General features: G+C 48.6%; 2 protein-coding genes across 3 annotated transcripts; both read left to right on the plus strand.

The window, feature by feature from the left end:
• Positions 1–1,645: 1,645 nt before the first annotated feature.
• csrnp1b (cysteine-serine-rich nuclear protein 1b) lies at positions 1,646–8,898 on the plus strand. The gene is made up of 5 exons (XM_058060113.1): positions 1,646–2,432; positions 4,215–4,416; positions 5,541–5,800; positions 5,878–6,174; positions 6,253–8,898. Exons 1-5 carry the CDS (start codon positions 2,424–2,426, stop codon positions 7,207–7,209), a joined length of 1,725 nt encoding a protein of 574 aa, XP_057916096.1. The 5' UTR covers positions 1,646–2,423; the 3' UTR covers positions 7,210–8,898.
• A 758-nt stretch (positions 8,899–9,656) lies between these two features.
• slc35g2b (solute carrier family 35 member G2b) lies at positions 9,657–25,929 on the plus strand. 2 transcript variants are annotated; one of them, XM_058060592.1, is made up of 5 exons: positions 9,657–9,844; positions 10,039–10,163; positions 10,261–10,369; positions 10,567–10,753; positions 23,556–25,929. In XM_058060592.1, the coding sequence occupies exon 5, from the start codon at positions 23,572–23,574 to the stop codon at positions 24,802–24,804; it is 1,233 nt and encodes a 410-aa protein (XP_057916575.1). In that variant the 5' UTR covers positions 9,657–9,844; positions 10,039–10,163; positions 10,261–10,369; positions 10,567–10,753; positions 23,556–23,571; the 3' UTR covers positions 24,805–25,929. The 2 variants fall into 2 exon arrangements, with proteins under 2 accessions (XP_057916575.1, XP_057916576.1); XM_058060593.1 differs by lacking the exons at positions 9,657–9,844; positions 10,039–10,163; positions 10,261–10,369; positions 10,567–10,753 and adding an exon at positions 22,654–22,760.
• Positions 25,930–26,204: the final 275 nt, after the last annotated feature.

Genomic DNA, 26,204 nt, shown 5'->3' on the forward strand with positions numbered 1-26,204 from the left:
CCGAGTTGCTTCGGAAAGCTTTCTTTGTGTTGGAGTCGACGCGGCGACGAGGCTGACAGGCGTGATCGCGGATCGATACGTATCGATATACCGCGGGTGAGCCGATGGGGCTTTTCTGACAAGTTTTTGTGCTTGTTTTATTGGACCGGCTGCGCTTTGTGTGCTCCGCTGCGCCTCCAGCTGACAGGTCGGCTCCCGGCTAGCGTCCATTTAAAGCCCATTATCATCGTCGTTAGTGGGGTTAGCGTGTTTATTACACCGTGGGTCGGATTGGCATCACACCTTATTGCTCTGTAATGTTGGCATCTCTCCTTTTATTGACGGCGACTCTTTACATTCACTTCCTTTAAAGGCCGTGCGTGTTTTTAGTGCTGGTAACGCTGGTAATGCTGGTAACGCTGACATTCAACACACTGCATGGCGGACTTGAAAGCGTCTCTAGCGCGACCTCACCCGGTTCTTTTTTGGAATGATGCTGAGTGCATGGAGGAGAATGATCCTTTGTTTACCGACACCGCTTCCACATCCACTTCTTCTGTCTGGATTGGAATTCCCACCGCTCTCCCCTTTCACATTCCTCTTATTCTTCCCATTCACCGCTTTATTCCTCTGCCTGACTGACACGCCATCGGCCGGATGACCACTTCCTGTGCGGCGCGTGGGGACGTCAGGTTGCTGTGGTTTGTGTTGGTGAGGCAGGGTGCCCCCCCGATCCTTTGTACGGGTGCTGGGGGGGTCCTGAAAACGTCAGCGGCCAGCTTCCATCTGCCGTGTCCCGCCTCGACCTCTGAACCTTGCGGGACCTCCAGCGCCTCCAGCGCCTCCAGCGCCTCCAGCGCCCATCCTCCACTCCAAACTTGGAAGGATGCACCAGCCGGTGTGCAGATTAGGCGCACGTGCACGCTAATTCCCGCTCAGGTGTTGGGGCCGGCGTTGCCAGGGCGCTCGCTGTCCTCGCTGGCGGACGTTCCGAGCGGGAAAAAAAGGCACATCTGGCTTCCATTGAGCGTATTCCCGCTGCCAGAGTGGAATTCCTGCGGCCTGGAGACGTGACATTATTTATTTGTTTTGTACAATCCTCCCTCTCCTTTTTGGAAAGCCGAGGAACAGAATGTTTCTCTGGCTGCGCCGGGAACATGACGGCCGGGGAAAACGGGAATCGCAGCCGAGTGAGGAGGAATTCATCCTCCCGGCACCTTGATGGCTTTTGACATCTCCAGCGTACCCGAAGTGACCCCAAACAAAAACCCCAAAGTAGCTCCTCCTTTGATGGCGGCTGGATGACGCCCCCGGGGAGCTAGGTGAGGTTGGCGTGAGGTTTGGCGTGATGTCATGCGTGGCGTCTTTGAAGTCTTTTTGTGCGACATCAGGATCACATTCCTTGGCCGTACGGGCCGAGATCTGACGGAGTTCAAGCAGTCCCTCTTAATGCCAGACCAGGACTTGGCCCAGTACTAGCCTTACACTCAACGACACGCTGGTCTTTGTTCCATCTTAAAGGTACGGTAGCGCTCAAGGCCGTGAGTGGCATCAGTCACAAATGCATCATGAAAAGAAGGAACGCTAGATCAGCGTAGAAGCGGCTTTTAGCATGGGGGGGGGGGGGGGGGATGTCAGAAGAGAAGAGGGAGGGGCCAACGTTTACGACAACAAGGACAACTAAAGCCACACAAAGTGAATCAAGTCTTACAGGCACCGGTTCTCCAAGGCTAGCATATTGGTTAGCATATTTCCTAACAATAACTATACTCTTCAACTGCTGTGAACGCTCTGGTGGTGGTAAGCTACAACTGTAGCCACAGCTGCCCTGGGGGAGCGATGGAAAGGTGGCCTATCCACCCACCTTGCAGACAGGGGCACACCTACAGTGACTGGGGTTGGGGGTGATAATGGAACCTCCAAGCTTCTGGATGACCCGTTCTACGTCCTGAGCCACTGCCGCCACGCCCCCGGCACCGCTCGCCGCTAAAGGGCAGGACTGGGGGCACCGGGGGGGGGGACGGAGTCGGCTGTCCAGTTGCTGTTTTTGCAGCATTCCTTTCCCAATACGATCCAGCGCTTTTGGAAAGGCAGGGGAAGATGTTTGTGGTGTCAGTGCTGAGGTCACCCTCGCGTCGGGGTCATGGGGTGGTGTTCATCTTCATCTTGGCGAGCGCGACGCCAAGCAACCTGGACGTTGGGCGCTTCCCTTTCTATCCCGAAGGAATGACAGCCATGCATCATTTAGCGACAACTGCTACAACGCCACGGTGCCGCCCCGGCTCGGCTCTCCCAGTCCAGGCTCCCCATGCTGCCACCCTTTCAGGATTATTTCCCACTTCCACACCAAAGACGTCACCGCAGCCTCCTCGTCTTCTTCCCTCGGCAAAGCGGGCTTAACCTCTGGCCATTGTTTCTGCCCGTTGAGCAGGATTAACAAATCAATGTGTCAGGTAGGCTGCAGTCAAGAGACAATGACCCACTTCTGACACCACCTCTCTGCTTGCACCCAGCCCCCCCCCCCCCCCCAACCCCCACCCCCCCCTCCTCCCGGCCGGCTCGCTGCAGCTTTTAATTAAAAAGACTTTGCTTAGCTGGCGCTCTGCACTCCCAGGAGGACGCCTCGCTGCTTTGTTTGCTTTTTTATTTATTTGTGTGAAAAGTGGTGCTGGGATACAAATGCAGGCTTTGGTGGCACGCCGGTCTTGGTCTTAGTGGGCGGGACCAGGTGATTCATTGCCTACCTGGGACCGAGGGGACGGGGTAAAGCGTCCACACGGGCGGGTAAGCAGTGCAAAGGTGTCTTCTTCTTTATCCTTGTCAGGGGGAGGACTGTCCTTTGTTTTTTTTTGTTTTTTTTTTACATAATTGCTCCGGCCTGAAGCCAGCACCCCCCCCCCCCCCCCCGCCCCCCCCAACTCCCCCACCACTGTACTGCTGACACTTGCATAACAGGCTGATAAGACAGAGGCGGCATGCAGGTCGTACTCCTCCAAGGCACGGGACCATCTCTGCCTGGCTTAGCTTAGCTTAGCTTAGCTTAGCTTAGCTTAGCTTAGCTTAGCTTAGCTTAGCTCAGCCGCTGGTGTGAGATGATTGTACATAAAAGAATGACTCAGATGATAAATGAAAATGAATCAATATATTATTATATGTGCAATCAATACAGGCAAGAAGAGGGTTCACTCTGTGCATGGCTTCCTGCTCCTTGGTGCGTTTGTTTCATAGAACAACGGCATGAATGGAGTGAGCCCTCTTGTCAGTCATACAGTGTCTTTGTCTTTGTTTTCTACTTTTCTTAAAAGCCACGTTAAAATCCGTCGTTTATCGCCTCGTCTCGTTAAAGAAGAAATTGTAGAGCAAATGTTTGACAATCCGAACCATCATTGGATGATCAACTATTCCTAACCCTTCCCTAACGATGGCCGCCTCCCACTTCCCTTCCGTTTGTGCGTCACGCCGGCGGTGAGCGTGCGACGGAAAAGACACAGGAGGCCACGTTTTAAGGAGATAAAGAGAATTCTGTCCAAGGATTGAGTATTTTTTTATCGCTGAAGCAGCAGTCCTCCTCCCAGGATGCATCTTGGCTGGGAAGGTCATGTGAGACACGATGGGGGACTCGTCCCTCACGTGGCACCGCCGGAATGCTGGCCAGCGTGAAAGCTTCCTCCTCCGTCCCTAATCGATGCTTCAGCTGGCGTTGATGGGATTTGGGGGCGGGTGGACGTGGGGGGGGGGGGGGCAGTAATTGTTGACTTATGCAAATGGAGTGTGATTGATTACTTCCTGTGGCTGAGTGGCTCTCGGCGGTGCTCGTGCTCTCACATGCAGCTCGTATCGATAAGCGGCAGCATGCGTGCGACGCCTTGCTGTCTGCTGGCGGCTACGACCTTTCAACCCTCTCGGAAAGCGAGTTTTGCTTGCCCCGAAACCGACATTTGTCAGTTTCGTGTGGACAAGCCGCTACGTATGGAATGATGACTGTCATGTGACCAGAAGTGAGCTTTGTTGACATTCTTGTGATACTTTGTTGTCTTGTACGGCCGTGCCTCCTTTATGGGGGTGAATTGGTTCAATAGTGATATTAATACTAATATTAATACTAATACTAATACTAATACTAATAGTGGAGCAGGAAGGGTATGCAGACAGAGCTAGCATAGCATAGTTCTGGCGGTCTGGTTTTGCCACCATGCCGCACCTAACCAACTCCCTTCACGTGCTCTTCCCCGCAGACCGTCCACGCCAGCGCCATGACCGGGCTTCTCAAGAGGAAGTTTGAGGAGGTGGACGAGGACCCGTGCTACTCGTCGCCCTCGCCTTCCTCCCTCTCGTCGGCGTGCTCCGCCTGGGACTCGGAGGGCGAGAGCTGCTACTCGGACACCCTGGATTCCACTCCCAGCAACCCCGGCTCCCCGGCAACCACACATTTCGCCAGTGAGTAGAAGTTGGCGGCGAGGAAAGCGACGTTTGTGTTCCCTGCTTCTGAGGCTTTCAAGAATAAATCCGGAGAAGGCGGAAGGAATTCCTATCTTTGATTTCAGCCATAAATTCCGAGCTGAATTTCCGGCATTAAAGGGGATGAATCCCGTCATGCTTAGGGGCGTCCATCCAGTGGCCATTTGAGGACAAGCCGGGGGGGGGTCGGCGGGGCAAACATTTGCGAGGCTTCCAGGATGGCGAGGGGCCGGGAGCCAGGAAGAGCAGCATGGCCGCCAGCCAAGCGCTTGAGAACACACGGAGCGTTGTGCTAAGGCCGGGCATCTGGCCAGCACAGGTGCTGAAAGAGGCCGGGCGTGGGATCTGCAGGCTGGGGGTGGGGGTGGGGGGGGGCAGGGCAGCAGATTGCCTGGACTCTTAGAAGCTGGAAGATGTCTCTGTCTGTGAAGGCGCTAATGATCGGGAAGAAGGAGCCGTCCGGCGCATCCATTCTGTTGTCTCCGGGCAGGCTTTTCCCACCGCACAATGAAAGCTAATGCTCAGCACATGTGCCGTGTGGTCATGTGTTTCCATTATGAAGGCGGGTGAGGGAGCGAGGGGGCCACGCCAGGTCCGGCGCTGTGCTGAGGAGAAACGCTCCTGCTTTTAGAAGGAAGTGGAACACTTGTTCCAGCCAACATGTGCTTCCACTTGGAACGCTGTGGATTCTTTTCACAGAAAAAGACCTCAGTCTGTCACCGTGGCTTTTTTATCTCTCCCAAGCCGACGCATGTCTCCACTAGTTCGGGTGAGGCCGTCTTCCATTGGCTGCATGAGGAGCTTTCCCAAGCAGGAAAAAGAATCAGTGAGGAGACCTTTAAGGCGCTCTTAAATTCAATTGATGGGAAATGTCGCCCTCTAGTGGCCACCAGACGCAGTACAAGTAGCACTGTATAGTATTGTGTCTGTCGTCAAAGGTACTTTCTGGCAGCCTATCACAGTGGTAGGGCACCAAAGGGGCGGGGCTAGACAGTGCAGCCTGTTGATTGGTCCGAACAGAAAAAGAAAATATTTGAGATTTGCAATTTTTGGTTATAAAATCCTTTAAAAATCATCCACTAATCTTCTCCCCGCCTTCACAGCGACCTCCATCCTCAAGAAGTCCAAGAGAGCACGGCGCAGCAATGTGACCTTTGACCAGGTGACGGTCTTCTTCTTCCCGCGGTGCCAGGGCTTCACCAGCGTGCCCAGCCGAGGCGGGTGCACTCTGGGCATGACGCCGCGCCACAGCGCGCTGCGCACGTACACGCTCGCCGAGTTTGCGGTGGAGCAGCGGCTGCTGCGCCGGGAGAAAGTCCTGGACAGGATGCGGGAGGAGAAGCTGGAGGCTCTCAAGCTGAAGGTGAGCGTGCGGGCGGGAAAGAGAAGCGTCACTTGTTGTCGTTTGAGCTCCTCACCCGATGTCGGCATCCTCCACAGCTGACCAAAAACGGAACCCAGGACAGCGAAGAAGCGGAGCGGCTAACGCTGGACGACATTCCCGAGCAGGACATCGACGTGAGCGGCGCCAACCTGGAGGAGGGCTCCTTCCTCCAGCCGTACCCGTCCAAGCGGCGCTACGCTCTGCTCAAAGCCGCCGGCGTCAAGAAGATCGACAAGGAGGAGAAGAGGCAGCTGCACGACCTCAGGCTCTCCAGGGAAAACTGCGGCTGCGACTGCCAAGGATTCTGCGATCCGGAGACGTGCGGCTGCAGCCTGGCCGGCATCAAGTGTCAGGTGAGCCGGGGAACGTCCTCCATAAATCACAGCGGAGATCTTCTTGAGTCGGGTCTGACTGAGCGTCTCGCTTCACAGATGGACCATTCGTCTTTCCCGTGCGGCTGCACCAAGGACGGCTGCGGGAACACGGAAGGCCGCATCGAGTTCAACTCCACCCGGGTCCAGACGCACTACATCCACACCATCATGAAGCTGGAGCTGGAGAAGAGGCTGGAGGAGCAGTCCGGCCCCGAGGAGGAGGACGTGAGCCGCGCCGCCGCCGCAGCCCCGCCTTTCCAGACCAAGCACCCCTCCGCCCCCTCCTTCCCCTTCAGCCCCGAGCTGGCGTCCGCCGGGGACAACAGCTGCAGCAGCGACATGACGGACCTGTCGGACTCCTCGGCGCAGAGCGAGGACTCTGAGGCCGGGCGGAGCCCGTGCGAGCGCCGCACCCCGCTGGACGTGGACGAGAAAGGCCTGAGCCGCATTCTCAGTTTTAACGAGAGCAGCGGCGACGGCGGGGAAAAGGACGCCAAGGACACGTCGGCGGAGACGTTCAGCAGCTTCAGCATGGCGGACTTTGCCGACGAGAACCACAACATCGACGTGGCGCTGTCGTCGGACGAGCCCACGGACAACGGGAGCGCCTCGGAGCTCCTGGACGAGAACGCCAACCAGGGGAACGGGCTGTTCCACGGCAGCGTGCCGCACACGCCCTCGCCCACCGTGGACCGCTCGGCCAGCTACAACATGGACCTGAGCCTGTCGTCCGAGTCGGACCTGGAGTTCTTTGAGGGCTTCCCCTGCCTGGGGCCCAGCTCGCTCTACAACTCCCTCAAGGAGTACGAGCACATGGACAACTTCTTCCACTTTCAGCTGCCCGGCTACCCCGGCTACCCCGGCCTGCCGCCCGCCGCCGACCCCGGCACCTGCCTGCTGGAGTCCCTCATCGGCCTCTCCGAATCCGTCCCGGAACCCCCCGCCACCTTTACGGACAATCAGATGTTGGAGGAAGCCATGAAGTTGTCTGTGATGGAGTCTGTGAAGGTTTGACGCTGGCGAGCGCGTCGATGTCAACATTCGGGAGGAAGCTGCGACCTCCTCCTTGCCTGAAGTCCAAACTTGCCTTGTGAGCGTGAGATGGCAGCTAGCGACCTCGCTGTCCGTTGGAAAACCAAACCAAGAAGCCGCAGAGAATGAGGAGGCCCGCTGGTCTGAATGTGCACCTCAGGGATCATTTTTCTAGCTTTTGGAGGCGACGGCGTCGGCGACGGTGATGTCGACGGCGACGGCGAGCGCTGAGCAATGCTGTGACGGTCTTTGCCTTCCCTTTCTCTCCCATCCTTCGTGTCCTTGGCCTCTGTGCTGAATCCTCAAGCCAGTGGACTCTGCCGGTCCCAAGAGGCTCACATGGTACAAAATTCCCGCTGAATCAGCACTTTATCGGAAGTCCAAGGCGTGCTTTTGGTGGATCGGGCGGTTTATTTATCAGCTCGGAGCATCACAAGCTGTTTGCTTTTGTTATTCTAAGTTATTTCCTGGAGGATTTTAATTTATTTCTGCCTACTTTCGCTCAACAAGCACTGTGGTTTCATTTATTTCCGCCTTCAAGTGCAATCCTGCTTTCCATATCCCACCTCGGAAGGTATTGAATATCTATACAGTCCATTTAACTTATTATGGCATCACTTATTTAACGCTAGACATGCTGGCAATAAAACAACAACAACAAAAAGAGGGCCGGGATGAATTAACTGGATGTGCCTGCCAATTGGGGAAGCCCCGCCCACTGAGGGGACGGCGTGCTCCCAGTGCTTCCTGAGAAAAACTGTGGAATCTCCGTCACAAATCACTGAAACTAAACGACGGGCTTTATTGTGTTTCTGCCTGTATGATGTAAGCATAGAGAGAAATGACGCTAATATTTTCTAACTAATTTATGTAGATTGACGAGAGAATTCTAATCAATCACTGACAAATTCAATATTTTATTAAGCAAAAAAAGGAGCCATTTTCAATCGGGGACAATGTTTATAATATAAACTATAGAGACGTTTATGGACGTTAACGTTGTGAAGTATTTTCGAGAAGGTGCCGCTCAAAAGATGAATTTGATTGTATTCCGATTTTTCTTCGGAGGTCTGTGACTGGCGTTACAGTGTGTTTAGCAATTTCAAATGTTTTTTGTGGATAGAAACTGCATATATTATACAGTTTTCATCACACACTCTCAAGCTGAAGATGAAGAGTTGCCTGCTTCCGTCGGCCAGGGGGCGCCAGAGAGCGGCTGTACATATCTCAGCAGCCTTTGAGGAACCTTCCTTGCATGCAGGTCCCGCTTGCTCAAACATTCTTTGGAGACTTTGCTCAAGTGCCACCAAGTGCACAGTGGATTCGATTGTTTTTCATTTTTGCCCCCACCTCTCCCCCGCTTTTTTGGACTTTGAAATCCATGCAGAGTTCTTCTCTTGTACAAAAACAGTGAGTGTTTATCGGTGTAATGTATTTACAGTACTGCTTTTTTCTACATTTCAGAAACGTGTCTTACTTTGTTTGGGGTTGTTTTGCCTTTTTGTGTTGTACATATTTCTGCTTGAACGGTCCTGCAAAGCAAACAAAGCTGCTTTTTTTTTGTTTTTTTTACATACTCTCACTTTAAGCTGCTGTTCAACAACAGTCTCTTTCCATCAAAGCCATTTTGACAGCCTGTCCCTCCATATAATAAAACGTTTTGTAAACCGACGTCTGACTCTGCTGGACTTTATTTGCTGCACAAAATAAGTATTTCCTTGCTTTAAGTGTGGACGTTAATGTGTTTTATGCACCCACGCTTCCTGACCACAAACGCATTCCTGGGACCCTCAGCAAGAAGGAAATGTCTGCTCCATGACGCCAAGGCAGGTTGCAATCATTAAAAAGCACCCACGTCTTCTCTTTTTCATCTTTTTGAAATTGGGAGGCCTGCTTTGATCCCGACTACATCCCAACACGTTTTTTTTCTCTTTCCTTCCAGACCAGTGCAAAGCATCTGTGGGTGATTTTCCATACGCGGAAGTTTGCAGCTTTTCTTGCAGCCGTTCATTCCAGTCAGTCACATGTGAGTATTGGAAGAAAAGCGGTGACTGATGTTTCCTCCAATAAAACATTATCGCCCTCTGCTGGTTAAGAGTAGAACTACATACAGCAACATGGTTGACGACTTGTTACATATATTTTTTTACATTTTAATACTTTTTTCCGTTGATTTTCATTCTATTTAAATGTTATGTGTCCGTAACATGTTATTAAATAATGTAGGATTCGATGATTATTATCATGCTCCTAATTTTGTACGCATTTTCTCCTTGACGCTAGAAAGCTAGCTATGTTTGCTCGGCGACTGCTTAGCAACAGTCCCCCCACAGGCTAAGCCTATCGATGCCAGAGTGTCTGATCGCACTCCTATCAAACGCATTGCTGTTCGATTTTTCTGGCATCTTTACTTATTCTCTTTTCCTTGATTGAGCCAAGCCTCAGATTGGCTCGCTTGCTAGCTAACTTCCGCTTAGCTTCCGATCTTCGGACTCCGAATGTGACTTTTTACCGCAGTGACATTATATTTGACAATATATTTATATTTGACTATTATCAAAGGAAAGCAACGGGCGTAGTTCAAAGCTCGGGAAAAGCTGACTATCACGTTCACGGAGTACGTCCGAACTCAGCAGTAGTAGTCATCCATTATCACTTTTTAGTGTCATTTCTCCTGTCTTGTCATCATAATAATGTATTTTTTAATAACATACATAGTCTCATAGCGTGTCCATCTTAATGATAGTGTCCACCTACGACGAGGTGGCATTTGTCCACGTCATGTCTTTCATTATTTGTAATGGCTCGTAGGGCAAAATCTACCTTTTATGTACGGTGTGTCCTGAAGCTCTGGTGGGTGCAATACTTGTATTAAACGCAAGAGGGCGACAATCACTTTAGAATGGAATGGCTAGAGGAGGCTGGACTGAAACCAGGTAAGAGAAGTATATATTTAGTTATTCTAAATATCATACATTTTTGAATATGAGTTCCTACAGACACATTTCTGAATAGATGTTTTTTTTCTTTCAGATCCAAGAAGACCCCTGCTTTTCAGGCTGGCTTGGAACCGTTCTTTCACTTCATCCTTTCCACTGGAAACACCAGACTGGTGTGTTGCAAACACGCCAGTATGATGACGGTAACACTAGAAATATACTTTGAATATTTGCGCTGTTTCCCATGCATACGTCCATTTAAACGTACAATGGATTTAAAAAATAACTTGCTCAATAGAATTAAAAAATATTTATTTATTATAATAATAAAAACAAATGTAAATAATATTAATCACGTTGTTTCTTTATTATAATTTCTATTTTGTGGCCACTTTTTCAGATTCGCTGTCAGGCTTCCAAAGATCTTCTTTGGAGGAATCCGGCCTCCAGGAAAGCGAACCGGGTGGAGTTTTGGAGTCGGCTAACGAGGAGGACGATGTTGGGGAAGCTGGGGGCATCCCGGATGGCGCGGGGGAGTCGCTGCAACTCGCTCAGCCTGTCATGGACTCTTGACGCAAAGAGGAGTCGTGAGTAGTGGTCTTCATGTAAAGGAATACACACCAGAATTGCCTTTTTATTGAAGGAATTCAGGAATTCTGGAGAGTACTTGCTACAACTTTTCCTAGGAAAACTTTGTCTGCTTTGCCAGCTGCTGGAATGCCTAGAAATACCTAATTCATATCTTAATGGAAGATGATAGCATTAATACATGTAATAGGCAGGGACACTTGATTGGTATGTTGGTTATAAAATACCACTTCTGGACAGCAGGGGTCAGCAAAACATCTGATCAGACTTTTTCTTGCTGGCTTGGAACAAGACTGCTTTAAAGTGCATGTAGTAAAAACATGTCCCTTATTTATGACACGGCATCTCAACCATTTCTTTGCAATGTAGCACGAGGTCGTGTGTGAGTTTTATCGGAACAACGTTCCTATGCTCATCTTGTGTGCAGTCATTTGAGATGATGGGTGATCATGTGATCTGCTGGTTCCTCCCTTTGCCTCTCTTGCCTGATGGGAGGCAGATGATGAAGTCCAGTAGTAAGATGCCAACATGTCTTCATTATTCAGCAGGGCACCCCTCAGGGGAGGGGGAGGGGGGATGGGCATTAGAAAGAGAGAGAGAGGGTAGGAAGCTGACATGGATGCTTTCTAATATTGACGCTGCACATGTTCCCCTTGCATGTTTTGTATTTCTATTATTCTAACTCAACCTGACCTGAGGCTCGCCAGGCTAACGCTAGCAGCTGCGTGACAGGAAGGAAGTAATGAGGCAAAGGCAGCCACCTCTGGAACGCCATCATCCCCTCCATCCCTTCCTCCCGCTCACTATCTGTCTTTTCCATTTCTTGTGAGAGCCTTTTCCAAGGAAAAGGGTGACTCACGTGTACCCGCTTGTCATCTCGGCTTCATTTCAGCTCACAGACACCAGCATCACGTCGCCTGCCGCCTGCCGCTTGCCGCTGCGGCGTGACAAATTGTGGATTAGATCAACAAGCATCCGTGGGAGAACGAGGGGGATGACACGTGCAGGGAACAGATTAGAAACGGGAGAAAGACCTCACAGCTCCTGGTGGCGGAAGTTAGCAGGATCTTCTGACACTTTATAAGCGGAATAAGAAGTTAAGCATGTTTCTTTAAAAAAAAAAAACTTAATGCTTCTCGAAGATTTGAGTTCAAGGCTACTTCCTGGTTCATGGGGAATGATGGAAGATGTTAGGGATGGTGGACGGGGCTCATCCATTTCCCAAACCTTAATCCTATACCTCTAACCCTAAATCCCAAACCCTATCCTGTGTCAGGAATCCCGATAGCAGGGAGTTCCCTGAAGCAGATGATGAGATGATGGCTTACCAATCTTAGACGGTACAACATATTCCTATTGTTTACTGCCTTATTTCCTTTTCCTTGTTTGTGTGGTTCTTTCTGCTGAGTGTGTGACATATTTGCTACGACATCGCCGCCTCTGCCCAGGCTTGCTTCTTTCCCGATGGGGGGAGGGTTGGGGGTTGGGGGGGTCAGCTGTCTGTTAGAGTTAACCTCATTGTGTTGCCAATCTCCACCCTGCAGGGTGAATGCCTTTACAGTATATACTGTACATACGTGCAGTAGTACATGTACACGAGCATGCTAGTGCCTCTACGGTATACACTGTACATACGTGCAGTAGTACATGTACACATGCATGCTGTAAACTGTACAGTGTTGGTCACATTGTTATCTGTACTGCATGTGAACATGTACTATTATACCTGGAGGTACTATTATACTCTGTAGCATCGTTCCCATAAAACCGCATGCTGACTTCATCCCAGTGAGGTAGAGATGGCCGCCTATGGACGTCACGTATTTGCTCAGGGCCGACCCGTGCGTCATCATTGAAGACCTCTTTGGGCTTTGGGGGGGCTGAGGCTGCTATAAAGTTGTTATCAGGTGGGGACAGGCAACAACGGCTGAGCAATGCAAACACCCCCCCACCCCCGGCTTTTTTGTTGTTTGAAATCACCTTGCAGAGCCAGCAGGAGGACTAACAGCAGCCATCATTGGTGTTGGCCCCCGTTGGCCCCCGTTGGCTAGAACGGCAGGACCGTGTTAGAGGCCTTTTCAAATTTATAAAGGCACCAACTTTATTGACTCAGCCGGAGGCAAACACAGCAGCAGGTGTAGCCCCCCCCCCCCCCCTCCCTCCACCCGTGTTTGCACTTCCACTGAGAGATGGAGGGTGATGGGGGGCGGCCTCATCAATTAGCACCGCCACCGTCGTCACATCTGTCTGTGTGTGTGTAATGAAAAGTTTCCACTGCGGTCCATTTGTGGCTCCGCCCCCACACTGGCAAACAGGCAGACGGAAGCCAAGAATTTAGCCTCTGTGCAGGGGGGGGCGGGGCTTTGCGGGGGCTTTGACTGCTGATCAGGTTAATGAATGGGTTGTCTTAAGGCAGGCCTGTCCAAAGTGCAGCACACAGCTCCTTTTTTTTATTGCCCCCCCCTTAATAAACCTATAGTAGCCATGCTATCCATGCCCCCCAGTATATACTATATATTATATACAGTGTATATAATACTGTAGTGATGGTGAATACAAGGAAGTAACAAAGTGTCAACAACCAAGTAGTGGTAGTAATTGTATGTATTGTTGTAACATAGCTTTTATGAGTGTTCTGATGCAGGCGGGGGGAAGGGGGGGTGAAAGCCAGCAGAGGAAGCACCATAGTAAGGGTAGTAAAACACTTCTTCTTCATCCTCCATCATTATCAGCACATTAGTGCTTCCTAATGTGCCGTCTGTTAAACAGAAGCGGTGACCAGTGCTTCCCTTGATGGTCTGTCCCCGTGGCAACCACCCATCCCCACGTAGGACCATAATTACCTGGCGCCGCCAGACGCCGTGGAAGCGATAGATACATTCACGTTGACATGTTGTGTGTGGATGTGAAGCTTTGCGGCGAGGGCGGCGGCATCTCGGTGGTGGGCGTGGCCGCTTTAGCGTGCCCCGAGGTTAGTCAGCTGGCAGATGCTCCCCACTGCTGTCACCGCTTTTCATGCAACGAGCAATTTTCCATACGCATGCAAAGTAGCACATTGACATGATGTAACCGTGGCCTTACTTACTGCTTTCCCAGAAAGGAAGCCATGAATTAATGATGGCTGTTTGCTGGGAGACTACGGCCTATTATTACTCTAAAGATATTGAAATGCAGTACAACCGAGTACTGTGTGGTATTGTGCTTACTGCATGAAGTCAGCCATGGCAAGAGTGAAAAAAGCTCCTCCCCTTCCGTGAGGAAGTGGTCAATTTTAGCCTTCCTGAGTTTACATATAGGAGTCTACTCTAGGGGTGTTATTTCATGTCTACGGTGCTCTAATAATTTAGTAAGTCATAAGCAGGTTTTGTATGCTTAATTACCAAAATATTCAATTTATTGAAATTGAATCCTACATCACGGAAATTAATTTATCACGGTCAGGTCTGGAACTAATGAACCGCCATAAACGAGTGACGACGTGTTCAATAGTGCTGGAATCGCACCTTTAGTCGCCCGCGTTGTGGCCAAACTCTTGAGGTTCCAACCGCATTTGAAACGATCCCTCCATCGTTACGCCGCCATTTCCTGTCCTCGGGTCCGCCGACCTGCAGGCGACCTTGGGAGGAGCGAAAATGAATCAATTGATGTCAAAGAAAAACTCAGCAGCGTCCACGGCTTCTCGATTATTGATCTTTGTGTCCTAAGCGTCCCGACATCTCATTCTTGGCTCTTCCCGCTTTGATGCGAGGATGGAAGCATGCACTTATTCCCGCTAGACTTCCCTGCCAGGGGGCGGGGTCGAGATGGCGTCATTGCGTAAGTGGCCGTGATGCAAAACATGAAAAGCAAGACATTCTTTATTGTTTTTCAAATCTCATCGTTTGAGAAAGAGTATCAGAGAGGGTTGTAAATACTCCTTACGGATCCCTCCTGCTACGTTTTCTTATCGTGTAATGATGCCATGGACTGTACTGTACACATCATAGTGTGTTTATGAACAAGGGCCAACAGGAGGGGCCCGACATAATAATAATACAAGGTTTTCATTTCCTGGATCTAATATGATGCTGACGCCAAACCACATGCTAATGTCCGGAAGCGACCATGCATGAAATAGCACCGTCTCTTCTAGCGACTGCGCTGATTGATTTTTCTATGTTGTCATATTTCTTTGTCTTGCTGTGGTCGTGATGCGGCTCAGACGGCCATCGCAGGCTTTTATCTTCGTGTGCTGGATTCAGCGTGGACACAGCAGCCTTTTATCTGCCTTCTGATTCAATAACAAAATGACTGTAATGTCATCTCCGCCGCACACACACACACACACAGACACACACAGGGCAGGCACACAGAAGGTAACGTGTGGGTTTGTTGTGTGGTGAGATGACATTTGAAGGATTAGCTAGCGTGTGCTCTGCAGGTAATAGCCAGAGGCAAGATAACAATGTTGCTGTGAGGAACGTGACGTAGTAAGCTGCTTAATTCTCAGCCTGGCTTCCGGCACATTAACCCCAGTGAGTCAGCGACACATCCAGCAACGCCTTGTACGTTAGCACGTATAGGTGATATGTTGCCTTCCAAATGCCACCGAATTCCTGCGGTTTACACGTCCATTTTTACACGTAAAAGTGTCATGCAATCTGCTATATATGCACTTTGAGATCATTTATTTGATGTAAAGTGCGTTATAAATTTACATTTATTATTATTATTATTAGGTTAGCGCGCAGACCTCACAGCGAGGCGACCAGGGTTCAATTCCACCCTCGGCCATCTCTGTGTGGAGTTTGCATGTTCTCCCCGTGCATGCGTGGGTTTTCTCCGGGTACTCCGGTTTCCTCCCACATTCTAAAAACATGCTAGGTTAATTGGCGACTCCAAATTGTCCATAGGTATGAATGTGAGTGTGAATGGTTGTTTGTCTATATGTGCCCTGTGATTGGCTGGCCACCAGTCCAGGGTGTACCCCGCCTCTTGCCCATAGACAGCTGGGATAGGCTCCAGCATCCCCAGCGACCCTCGTGAGGAAAAGGCGGTAGAAAATGAATGAATGAATGAATTATTTTATTATTATTATTTTTATTATTATGTGTTTGTGTCCCTTTTTTCAGAAGCATTTTGTAAACAACTGTCTTCGGGCGAGAGGCGGGGTACACCCTGGACTGGTCGCTAGCCAATCACAGGGCACATATAGACAAACAATCATTTTGGAGCCCAGTGAGGATAAGCGGTAGAAAATGAATGAATGAATGAATTTTGTAAACGACAGACCACATCAAATAACAAAATTGATAAAACAGCTACTTCCACCATCAAAAGGTTGGCTCAAGCCGTGATGCCAGGTTGTATGTTGAGTTTAAATGAAATACTTTGGAAAGAACGGGCGGGCCGTATTCAAACACTTGGCGGGCCGGATGTGGCCCCCGGGCCGTAGTTTGCCCACCCCTGCGCTAGATGCTAGTGTTTGATCTGCAGCGGTGGCTCGGGGAGGGAAATGTCATTTCCATCATTAGCCTTGATGCGGTGAAACAAACTTTGGCTTTTGTGTCTCATAATTTCCAAACTTTCCAAACATTGTTGACTTCCGGGTGTGGTCTTCAATCCGTGCAACATTTCCGACGGATATGCCGACTTAGCCTTGAGGGCAGTTTTTGCCGGACTACCTGGCATGCTTTGCGGGCGCTTTGTAAATAACAGACGCTTTGTAAATAACAGACTTGGGTGTGTGTTGTTAGCGTTGTTAGTGCTAGCTGCTCCCATAGGATGGTAGCTCATTGTTGCATTGCATGTATGTGCCTGTCATGTGTTGTCATGGCGGCCGCCACAAAGGGACGAATGGATGTCAACTCTTTATTTAGCCTCATTTTACTGCATATGTACTTGAAAATGATGTATTTAAGCATATTTTCTATGATAATGGAATATTTGAGCATGAAATGTAAGTAATGTATTCATTGTGATTGGATGAGGATCCTATTTATTATTCTTACTAATCCCAAAATAGCTCAGTATTAGCTCATATTTTATTGATGCTGTGCGCTGGTGAAGATGATGCTGTTCAATTTCCTCGTTGACTGTGTGACATGACTGACAGGTGGCCTATGGAGTCGTGTGATTATTGATCCAGATTGATGAATGGATGTTATTGGTTAGGTAAGATGCTGTTAGCAGACAGGCGTGTGTGCACGTCATCGCTTGACGTGCACACACGTGCGTCATCCACTCGGGACCCCTTCATCCAGACACAAAGCACATAAAGCTGTGCAGCCAAACAGAGACGGGAATAAAACGTCAGCATGACCTGATTGCTGCATGTGGGGCTGCTATGTTGCTCGCTAGGCTACGCTACGCGTCCCCCCGAGAGCTTGCATTTGGGAGACTGTGCCTTCTGCCAGCCCTGTTGACAGCTGTTGACAGACCCCCCCCCCCCCCCCAAAAAAAAAAAAACACACCCCAGTAGAGAGGCAATATGACACGCTGTAAAAAAGTGTTGCCACAAACAAGCACCACTTCATCACAGCCTCTACTGTCCTCTGAAAGCAGCCTTGTGGGGCACCAGTACTTGTGCCCCAAGTTTGACATATGATATTTTCATATGAATTCACTACTTTATTATGCAGTCCAATTAGGGAAAGGATCAATTGCGTGGCGCTAACTTGGCTAGCTAATCTCTCTGCATGTTCTGAACTTCTGCTTCCATCAGTAATTCCTCGCAGTCTGGGTTGCCAGGTCTTTTCACTCCCTTCTTCAGCCAGCAAACCTGCTGGCTTTGATTGGGCTGCAGCCAAGTAGCGCTCCTTGGCTTCCGTATCAAGCTAATGATACCACGGCCTTGCTAGCGTGGACGCTCTATTCCACCTTTCCACGCCTTTCTGTCAAGGCCTGACGGCAAGCGCTCAATTCATTTAAAAGCTTGCCATGCTCTGTTTTTTCTTGCACGTGCACCCAAGACGTGCACGCCGTACAGCTAATCAATAAGCGGGAACGGTCGGCTATTGATTGTTTGAATTCAGCTGCTCAGCCGTTCCTCGTGTTGCATGTATGAGCTCAGCATGTCCTTCCTGCACTTTGTACTTCTTCCCATCATGTCTTCCAACCGGGCTCCATCTGTTTCACATGCACACGCACACATGCACACACACGGGGACATGCTATCCCATACCGCTTGGAAACAGGAACGCTACTTTCAAAATGGAAAAGCTGAACTGTTGTTTATTTGTATGGAATTCAGAGACGTGCACGTTGAACGAAGTTCACCCGCGTCATAAAGTCACTAAATGATACTACGTTCAATGTATGCTAGTGTATGCTAGTCCCAAATCAGGAAGCAATGCTACAATGCTACACAAGCGTCCCTCGTTGATAGCGCTTCATTGGTTCCAGACTCAACCACACTTTCTGCCATATAGGATTTGTTGTTAATAAATGGAATATTTTGGTAGGCAGAGCATAGAAAACCTTTTTTGGACTTTAATATTATTAGAGTACTGTACACATGAAATAACACCCCTATGGTCATCTTTATGCTCCTATTATTCCTTGTTTACAGCACATTCCAACTGCAGGGACTCCAGGCAACCGCTAGCTAGCCAGCTTTCAAGATAGCAAGCTAATAATAGACCATGGTCTACCACCCAAAAGCCATCAATCATTCATTTCTGAAAGACTGATGATTGCCTTCTTATGGGGGGGGTCTGCTGGTTTGTGTGAAAAGTATGAATTACTGGGTGCCGTGTTGTGATGGATATTTGATTGGAGGGAGCTGAGTCATGTGACGTGTGTGACAGACAGGTGTGACGCCTCCTCTGCATGTGTTGGCATCTTCATGCACAGCAGAGAGACGTCTCCTACAGCCACTCGTAGTCACGGCTCAGAGAATAAGGCTTGAATAAACGTCAGGATAACAAAGCTTTCATGCGTTTATGTAACATGACGCTAGCGGTTATTATTATTATTATTATTATTATTATTTTGCCCACGTTCCTGCAGCCCCTCGTGTATACTTCAGGCCTTTTTTGTGTTTGTGTGTTTCTACAGCAACAGCGGCTGAAGTGTTCTCTCACACAATGAGTGTGCTGGTCTTTATTTATTTAGGTTGGCCTTTCGGACATTTTGTACCATCTTTTCATAACGTCTCATGTCATTGTAAAACCATGAAGCTTTAATTGAGCCTCGCCATTCACAGGAGGAGGGAAATGAACAAGGTCTTCATCTTTATTTATTGGGAATTATTCCCATCATGAGATATGATGATATCATGATATCATGGCGTGCTGGGGGGAACATTATCAGCTTTTTCATCCGCTCCACTTGATGGGACTCACATAAAGGTTTCTTAACCCTTGTATTATGTTACGGGTCAATTTGACTCGTTTCAGTTTTTGTGTTAATGACCCTAGATGAGGAAAAGTCACAAAATTTCATGAAAACAAAGAAAGGATAACGAGTACTTTGGTCAACACAAAAACTGAAACGGCTCAAATTGACCCGTAACATAATACAAGGGTTAACAAATCATGCTAGTTAACCTTGTATTATGTTACGAGTCAATTTGACCCGTTTCAGTTTTTGTGTTAATGACCCTAGATGAGGAAAAGTCACAAAATTTCATGAAGAAAAAGAAAGGATAACCAGTACTTTGGTCAACACAAAAACTGAAACGGGTCAAATTGACCCGTAACATAATACAAGGGTTAACAAATCATGCTAGTTAACCTTGTATTATGTTACGAGTCAATTTGACTCGTTTCAGTTTTTGTGTTAATGACCCTAGATGAGGAAAAGTCACAAAATTTCATGAAGAAAAAGAAAGGATAACCAGTACTTTGGTCAACACAAAAACTGAAACGGGTCAAATTGACCCGTAACATAATACAAGGTTAACTAGCATGATTTGTTAACCCTTGTATTATTTTACGGGTCAATTTGACCCGTTTCAGTTTTTGTGTTAATGACCCTAGATGAGGAAAAGTCACAAAATTTCATGAAAACAAAGAAAGGATAACGAGTACTTTGGTCAACACAAAAACTGAAACGGCTCAAATTGACCCGTAACATAATACAAGGGTTAACAAATCATGCTAGTTAACCTTGTATTATGTTACGAGTCAATTTGACTCGTTTCAGTTTTTGTGTTAATGACCCTAGATGAGGAAAAGTCACAAAATTTCATGAAGAAAAAGAAAGGATAACCAGTACTTTGGTCAACACAAAAACTGAAACGGGTCAAATTGACCCGTAACATAATACAAGGTTAACTAGCATGATTTGTTAACCCTTGTATTATTTTACGGGTCAATTTGACCCGTTTCAGTTTTTGTGTTAATGACCCTAGATGAGGAAAAGTCACAAAATTTCATGAAGAAAAAGAAAGGATAACCAGTACTTTGGTCAACACAAAAACTGAAACGGGTCAAATTGACCCGTAACATAATACAAGGTTAACTAGCATGATTTGTTAACCCTTGTATTATTTTACGGGTCAATTTGACCCGTTTCAGTTTTTGTGTTAATGACCCTAGATGAGGAAAAGTCACAAAATTTCATGAAGAAAAAGAAAGGATAACCAGTACTTTGGTCAACACAAAAACTGAAACGGGTCAAATTGACCCGTAACATAATACAAGGTTAACTAGCATGATTTGTTAACCCTTGTATTATTTTACGGGTCAATTTGACCCGTTTCAGTTTTTGTGTTAATGACCCTAGATGAGGAAAAGTCACAAAATTTCATGAAGAAAAAGAAAGGATAACCAGTACTTTGGTCAACACAAAAACTGAAACGGGTCAAATTGACCCGTAACATAATACAAGGTTAACTAGCATGATTTGTTAACCCTTGTATTATTTTACGGGTCAATTTGACCCGTTTCAGTTTTTGTGTTAATGACCCTAGATGAGGAAAAGTCACAAAATTTCATGAAGAAAAAGAAAGGATAACCAGTACTTTGGTCAACACAAAAACTGAAACGGGTCAAATTGACCCGTAACATAATACAAGGTTAACTAGCATGGTTTGTTAACAAATCAGTTTTTGTGTTAATGACCCTAGATGAGGAAAAGTCACAAAATTTCATGAAGAAACAGAAAGGATAACCAGTACTTTGGTCAACACAAAAACTGAAACGGGTCAAATTGACCCGTAACATAATACAAGGGTTAAAAAAAACATTCAGTTGTTCATGATGGGTTCTTTCCTGCTGCTGTTTTCTGGTTCTATGGTTCTCATCAAAGGTTTCCATTGGTACCCGACAAAGCCAAAGAAAAAGCAAGACACAGTGGTCACACAGACACAGTGGACAACCCACCTTCACTATGTTGGCTTTTTGTCATGGGGGGTGTACATGGTTTGGGGGTGAAGTACATGTTGTGCATACTCTTGGAGGGGGGGGTGCATATGGTGGGGGCACGGTACATGTTGTTTCCATGTTGTCTCTGCCACGTCGTGCATTAGCGTCATTATTAAGATGATCTTGGCCAAGCGCTGCATCCCTTTAATTTGCCGTCTTTAAGCTCGTCTGCTGTTGTGTTTTTGTGTCAGAGGATATTTAAAGCAGCAAACAAGAAAAAGCTCCAGAGAAGGATTGTAGGAATCCTTGCTCATGCATAATTCAAAAGGTGCCATTTAGGAAGCGCTGATGTGGGATTCATCCGAGTATCTTGGAGTCTTCATATTCGCCAGACATTTTGGGAAACAGCACGCTTTGCGGGGACGACCCTTCCTTCTGTGTTGGCAGCTCCGTCGAGGCGTGGTTGGGGGGGTTGGGGTTGGAAGATGAACAGGAAGACGCTGGGAGTCCATGTTTCCTTCCTGTTGTAGTGTTGGCGTTTTGATCCTGGTCCCGCGTGTTGCGTTCAGCGGCGGCGTGTGACTAAATGATCTACACTTCAGCTGCGTCTTGTTGCGTGCCCCCCCCCCCTCCGTCAATCTCATTTCGCTGCTTCCAAGCTCGCCAACTGCAAGCCATGATAAATTTGCACTTTATACTCTTCCGTCACCACATCAGCAACGCCTGTCCATCTCCGCCGATGAACATTTTCGCCGCCGATGGTTCTTCTCCTTGGCCGTTATTCTAGTGGCCCTCTAGGCCAGCACCCTCGTTAGATCTTTTTATTGGCACTAATCAGAGGATTATCTCAATCACTTCAACACGGGACACTCGAGACGCCGTGCGCCGAGGCTGGCTCTTATACCCTCTGTTGTCATGACGATTAACCCGCCATCCAAAGAACACCCACTGGTCACTCGTGTCGTCCCGTTAGAAACGTCTCATCACGAACATTACCAGCCTTTCATGGAACCCCTTGATGGTGTCTCCCATTTATTTCCGGTGCAGCAGCTCCGCCAGGGAAGAAGAACACGTAGCAGGAAGGATCGCCGCTACCCACTTAGTGACACCCCGTCGTCACAGCACCCCCATCTAAAACAACTCAGACTGGGACTTAAATACTGCAAGCGACATGAGATGGTCTAAGGTCCTTCGTGGTTCTCAACGTTTTTCTTTTGCATTTCTCATTGACACACTAGTCAAATTTGCATGATAATATACATTATGATGATTATCCAATACATGCATGTAATAGTGGCAATTATGATAAATACATTCCCAATCTTCCATAATAAAGTCTAATAGTTATGATGATGATGCTGACGGATCAATATTCCTCAAACATGACGTCACGAGCCCTCCTTTTTTTGGACCGATGACGTGCACGCGCGTCCAACCAGGTGGCGTCTCGAGGAGCCTCATTTAGCTCCTCCTCCTCGTTTCATCTTCACCGCCGCCAACATCATCATCATCATCAGCAGCAGCAGCAGCAGACCCCACTCCACATCTGCTTCATCCTCCTCATCCTCACGTTGAAGAGGGAAAGAGCCTCGCGCGCACGCCCCCCCCCCCCCCCCCCCCCCCCCCCGTACGCGCGCGCCTCGCCGGTGGATGCTGAAGATGGAGAAATGACGCCGAATGTTCTCTGGTGACACCACAGCAGCTTCCATCACACCAGGTGAGACACGCTTGCTTCTTGTTCTTCTCCTTGTTCTTCTCCTGGTTCTTCTGCATGGAGTGAGCAGGAGCTTTCTTTTTTTTCGGGTCGCTCAATCGAGGCTTCTTTCATTGCTGCACCGCCTTCATGCTGGCCGGTGAAGGCGTCTCCTCGTCATCAATGAACATGTCTTTATTAGCATCATGTCTTCATTAGCATCATGTCTTCATGTGGCATTCTCTGACCATTCCAATGATTCTCAGCTGACTGTTTTACAGCAAGAAGCATGTGTCTGCCCCCTTGTGGCTCGCACCCGTGATTAATGGCGGCTAGAGAAGGCATAAAAAGGGGGGAGGTCTCACTCGTTAACCTTTTCGAGTGTTATTTCATAGAGATGATGCGTTCAACGATGGCCTGCAGTCATGTGTGTGTGCGTGTGCGTGTGTGTGTGTGTTATGTAATGTCACCCCATCGCACTGAATCAGCCTCACTGTGCTGGCACATACACACACTACACACAATCTACACACAATCTACACACACTCTACATACACTATGGCAGGGCTGGGGGTGTGCACACTTTGTCAGCCAATGAATGAGTAGTAATATTTGAATATTACTACTCACTGCTACTAAAATGACTTTATTTTTATTTATTCCCGTAAAATTGCAACTTTGTTCAAGTTAGCATACAACTTAATTCTTATAAAATGTATATAAATGTTATTTATAAATTGTTATAATGTTCTTTTAATTTCTTATGGCATGACGCAGTCTTAATGGCAGACGCTTTAATGACAACGATCTCCTCCTCAGGTCAAGCAGAAGCAAGATGGACGTGTCCTCGTCCAAAAAGCGCGTGAAGATTCACCCCAACGCGGTGACGGTCAAGTACGCCACTCACTTCCCCCAGCCGGGCGACGAAGGCTACGACGACGCCCCTTCCTTCGAGGACTTTGGCGCCTTCGCCGAAGCCAGCACGGGAAAGAGGCTGGTCTCGGAGGGCAAAGGCGGGAGGACGTTGTTCGGGACCATGGAGACCCAAGGCAAGCCGCCCGGCCCGCCCAGGGACAAAGGGGTGGGGGGTCAGCTGGCCAGCTTCGGAGAGGCCAACGTGCTGGCCTCCAGGGTGACGTGGATGGCGTTGTTCGGAGCGGCGGTCGCTCACGGCTGCGTGGCCCTGATCACCCGCCTGGCGGCCGACCGCTCCAAGGTGCCCTCCCTGGAGCTGCTCTTCATCCGCTCCGTCATCCAAGTGCTCTCCATCCTGGTGGTGTTCTACCACCACGAGGCGCCCTTTGGGCCCAAAGGCTACCGCCTGCGTCTCTTCTTCTACGGCGTCTGCAACGTCATCTCCATCACCTGCGCCTACACCTCCTTCGCCATCGTGCCCCCCAGCAACGGAACCATCATGTGGCGCGCGTCCACCACCGTCTTCAGCGCCATCCTGGCCTTCCTGCTGCTGGACGAGCGTCTGGGCTACACGGACGTGGTGACGGTGGTGGGCAGCGTCTTCGGCCTGTGCCTGGTCATGGTGCCCAACGTGGCGGACGAGGACAAGTCCAGGCTGGGCTTCTGGAAGGAGGCCTTCGGCTACACCATGACGGTGATGGCCGGCCTGACCGCCGCCCTCTCCATGATCGTCTACAGAGCCATCAAGGAGCGCGTCAGCATGTGGACGGCGCTCTTCACCTTCGGCTGGACGGGCACGGTGTGGGGCGCCTCCACCATGTTCATCATGCAGGAGCCCATCATCCCCCTGGACGGGGAGACGTGGGGCTACCTGATCGGGATCTGCATCTGCTCCACCGTGGCGTTCCTGGGAGTCTACTACGCCCTCAACAAGTTCCACCCGGCCTTAGTGAGCACCGTGCAGCACCTGGAGATCGTGGTGGCCATGTTCCTGCAGCTCATCGTGCTCAGGATGGTCCCCTCCGTCTACGACGTCATCGGCGGCCTGGTCATCATGGTCAGCGTGTTCACCCTCACGGGGCTCAAGCTGTACCGGGTGAGCCGAGCCGTCCGCCAGGATTACCAGGAGATCCTGGACTCGCCCGTCAAATGAGGGGGCGCGGGTCTGTGCGTGTCGTCGTTGTTTACAGTGTTGCTTGCCCGTGCCATGCGGAGAATGTCATGACTTTTGTAATGTCGTGCTGTGGGAAGAGTGCTGTTGTGTAAGCCGTGTCTTCATATCTGTACCTGACCTTTGCCCCCACCCCAAAAAGAAGTTTTGTCAGTCCCCAACAAAGAAAAAAAGGCCCGAGTTTCATGTTGAATCTGGTTTTGACGCCATGGTCTTTACATCGTGGCAACATCGGTCAAAGTCTAACTGGTCTAACACATCATAACACCTCCATGCTTCATCGTCAAGTCTGGATTCTTCATTTCATTTGGTTTGTGTTCCTGTATATGATTTTATTATGAAATGATTTAGTGTCAAATATGTACTAATATATGATATTTGTATACAGTACAGTATTTCCCACAGGAATGCAATCTATTTGTGGCTCCATATAGCGACAAAGTTGGCTACTCTGTTCCCTCCTGGTACGTCTTCTTATTCTCTAGCTGACCATCTGTGTTAAGAAGCAGAGTTACGATGCCATCTCCTGTACGGAATTGGAATGACAAGCGACATTCACAGTCAGTCCTACTATGTGTTTATCAGCCAGGGCCAACAGGTAGCGCCAAAACAATTGGTGGTGGGCCGCCATGATTAAGTGAATGTACGGGAAAACACATTTTAAATCTTCTTTTAAATCGTATTATTTAATAAGAGTATTATGTAAGAGTATAAATTGAATTACATCATGTATGTACATTTGTGTGTGATCTGGCCAGACATCATGTAGAACAGTTTTTTTTTCCATTGAGGAGGTCAAAGGTCATGATGGTGTTGGACGATGGTGTACTCTATGATGTTGACATGCTTGTTTACTTCCCTGTCAGTGTCCCGCGGACGTATTGCCAGTTGATTAGGAACACCATATTGCTTTTCATGTACGTGGGCGCGGTGCACTTCTCAATCTGTCCAGCAGGGGGAGATGACAACCCTTGTTTTGAAATGGCTACCAGAGTATTACTGTTTTCATGATTGCGGTCAATTATGAAGGCAATTAGTGGTTTCTCTCCTGATTGCAGCTATGCAGCTGGATACATCACATATAATTAAACACGTGACAACTTCTCATTTTCAGGAGTAATGAATGTTTTTACATGAATGACAGAAATAATCACACAACGCAGAGCATTCCCAGTTTATCACATTTTGGTTTGAAATATCCATATCCGGATTCAATAACAAACGATCTCGTGTTCATTTGGAATCGATCTGAGGTCACTTTGCATGTTTGCTACTCCACTAAGTGTCCATCGTACAAACAAAAAAATTAAAATAAACTGGAAAAAAACAGACTTTCTCCTTCAAGGGGGTGAATTAATGGATTTGGTGTTGTTGTTTGCGCA

The sequence above is a fragment of the Doryrhamphus excisus genome, chromosome 21 (genome assembly GCF_030265055.1).
Source record: "Doryrhamphus excisus isolate RoL2022-K1 chromosome 21, RoL_Dexc_1.0, whole genome shotgun sequence".
NCBI classification, from domain to species: Eukaryota; Metazoa; Chordata; class Actinopteri; order Syngnathiformes; family Syngnathidae; genus Doryrhamphus; species Doryrhamphus excisus.

Excerpts from the sequence above, each read along its gene's own strand:
- csrnp1b (XM_058060113.1), top strand. Across the intron at positions 4,417-5,540 it reads GGCAACCACACATTTCGCCA|CGACCTCCATCCTCAAGAAG; the intron begins GTGAGTAGAAGT and ends CCGCCTTCACAG. Across the intron at positions 5,801-5,877 it reads TGGAGGCTCTCAAGCTGAAG|CTGACCAAAAACGGAACCCA; the intron begins GTGAGCGTGCGG and ends CATCCTCCACAG.
- slc35g2b (XM_058060592.1), top strand. The coding sequence starts at position 23,572 with ATGGACGTGTCCTCGTCCAAAAAGCGCGTGAAGATTCACCCCAACGCG.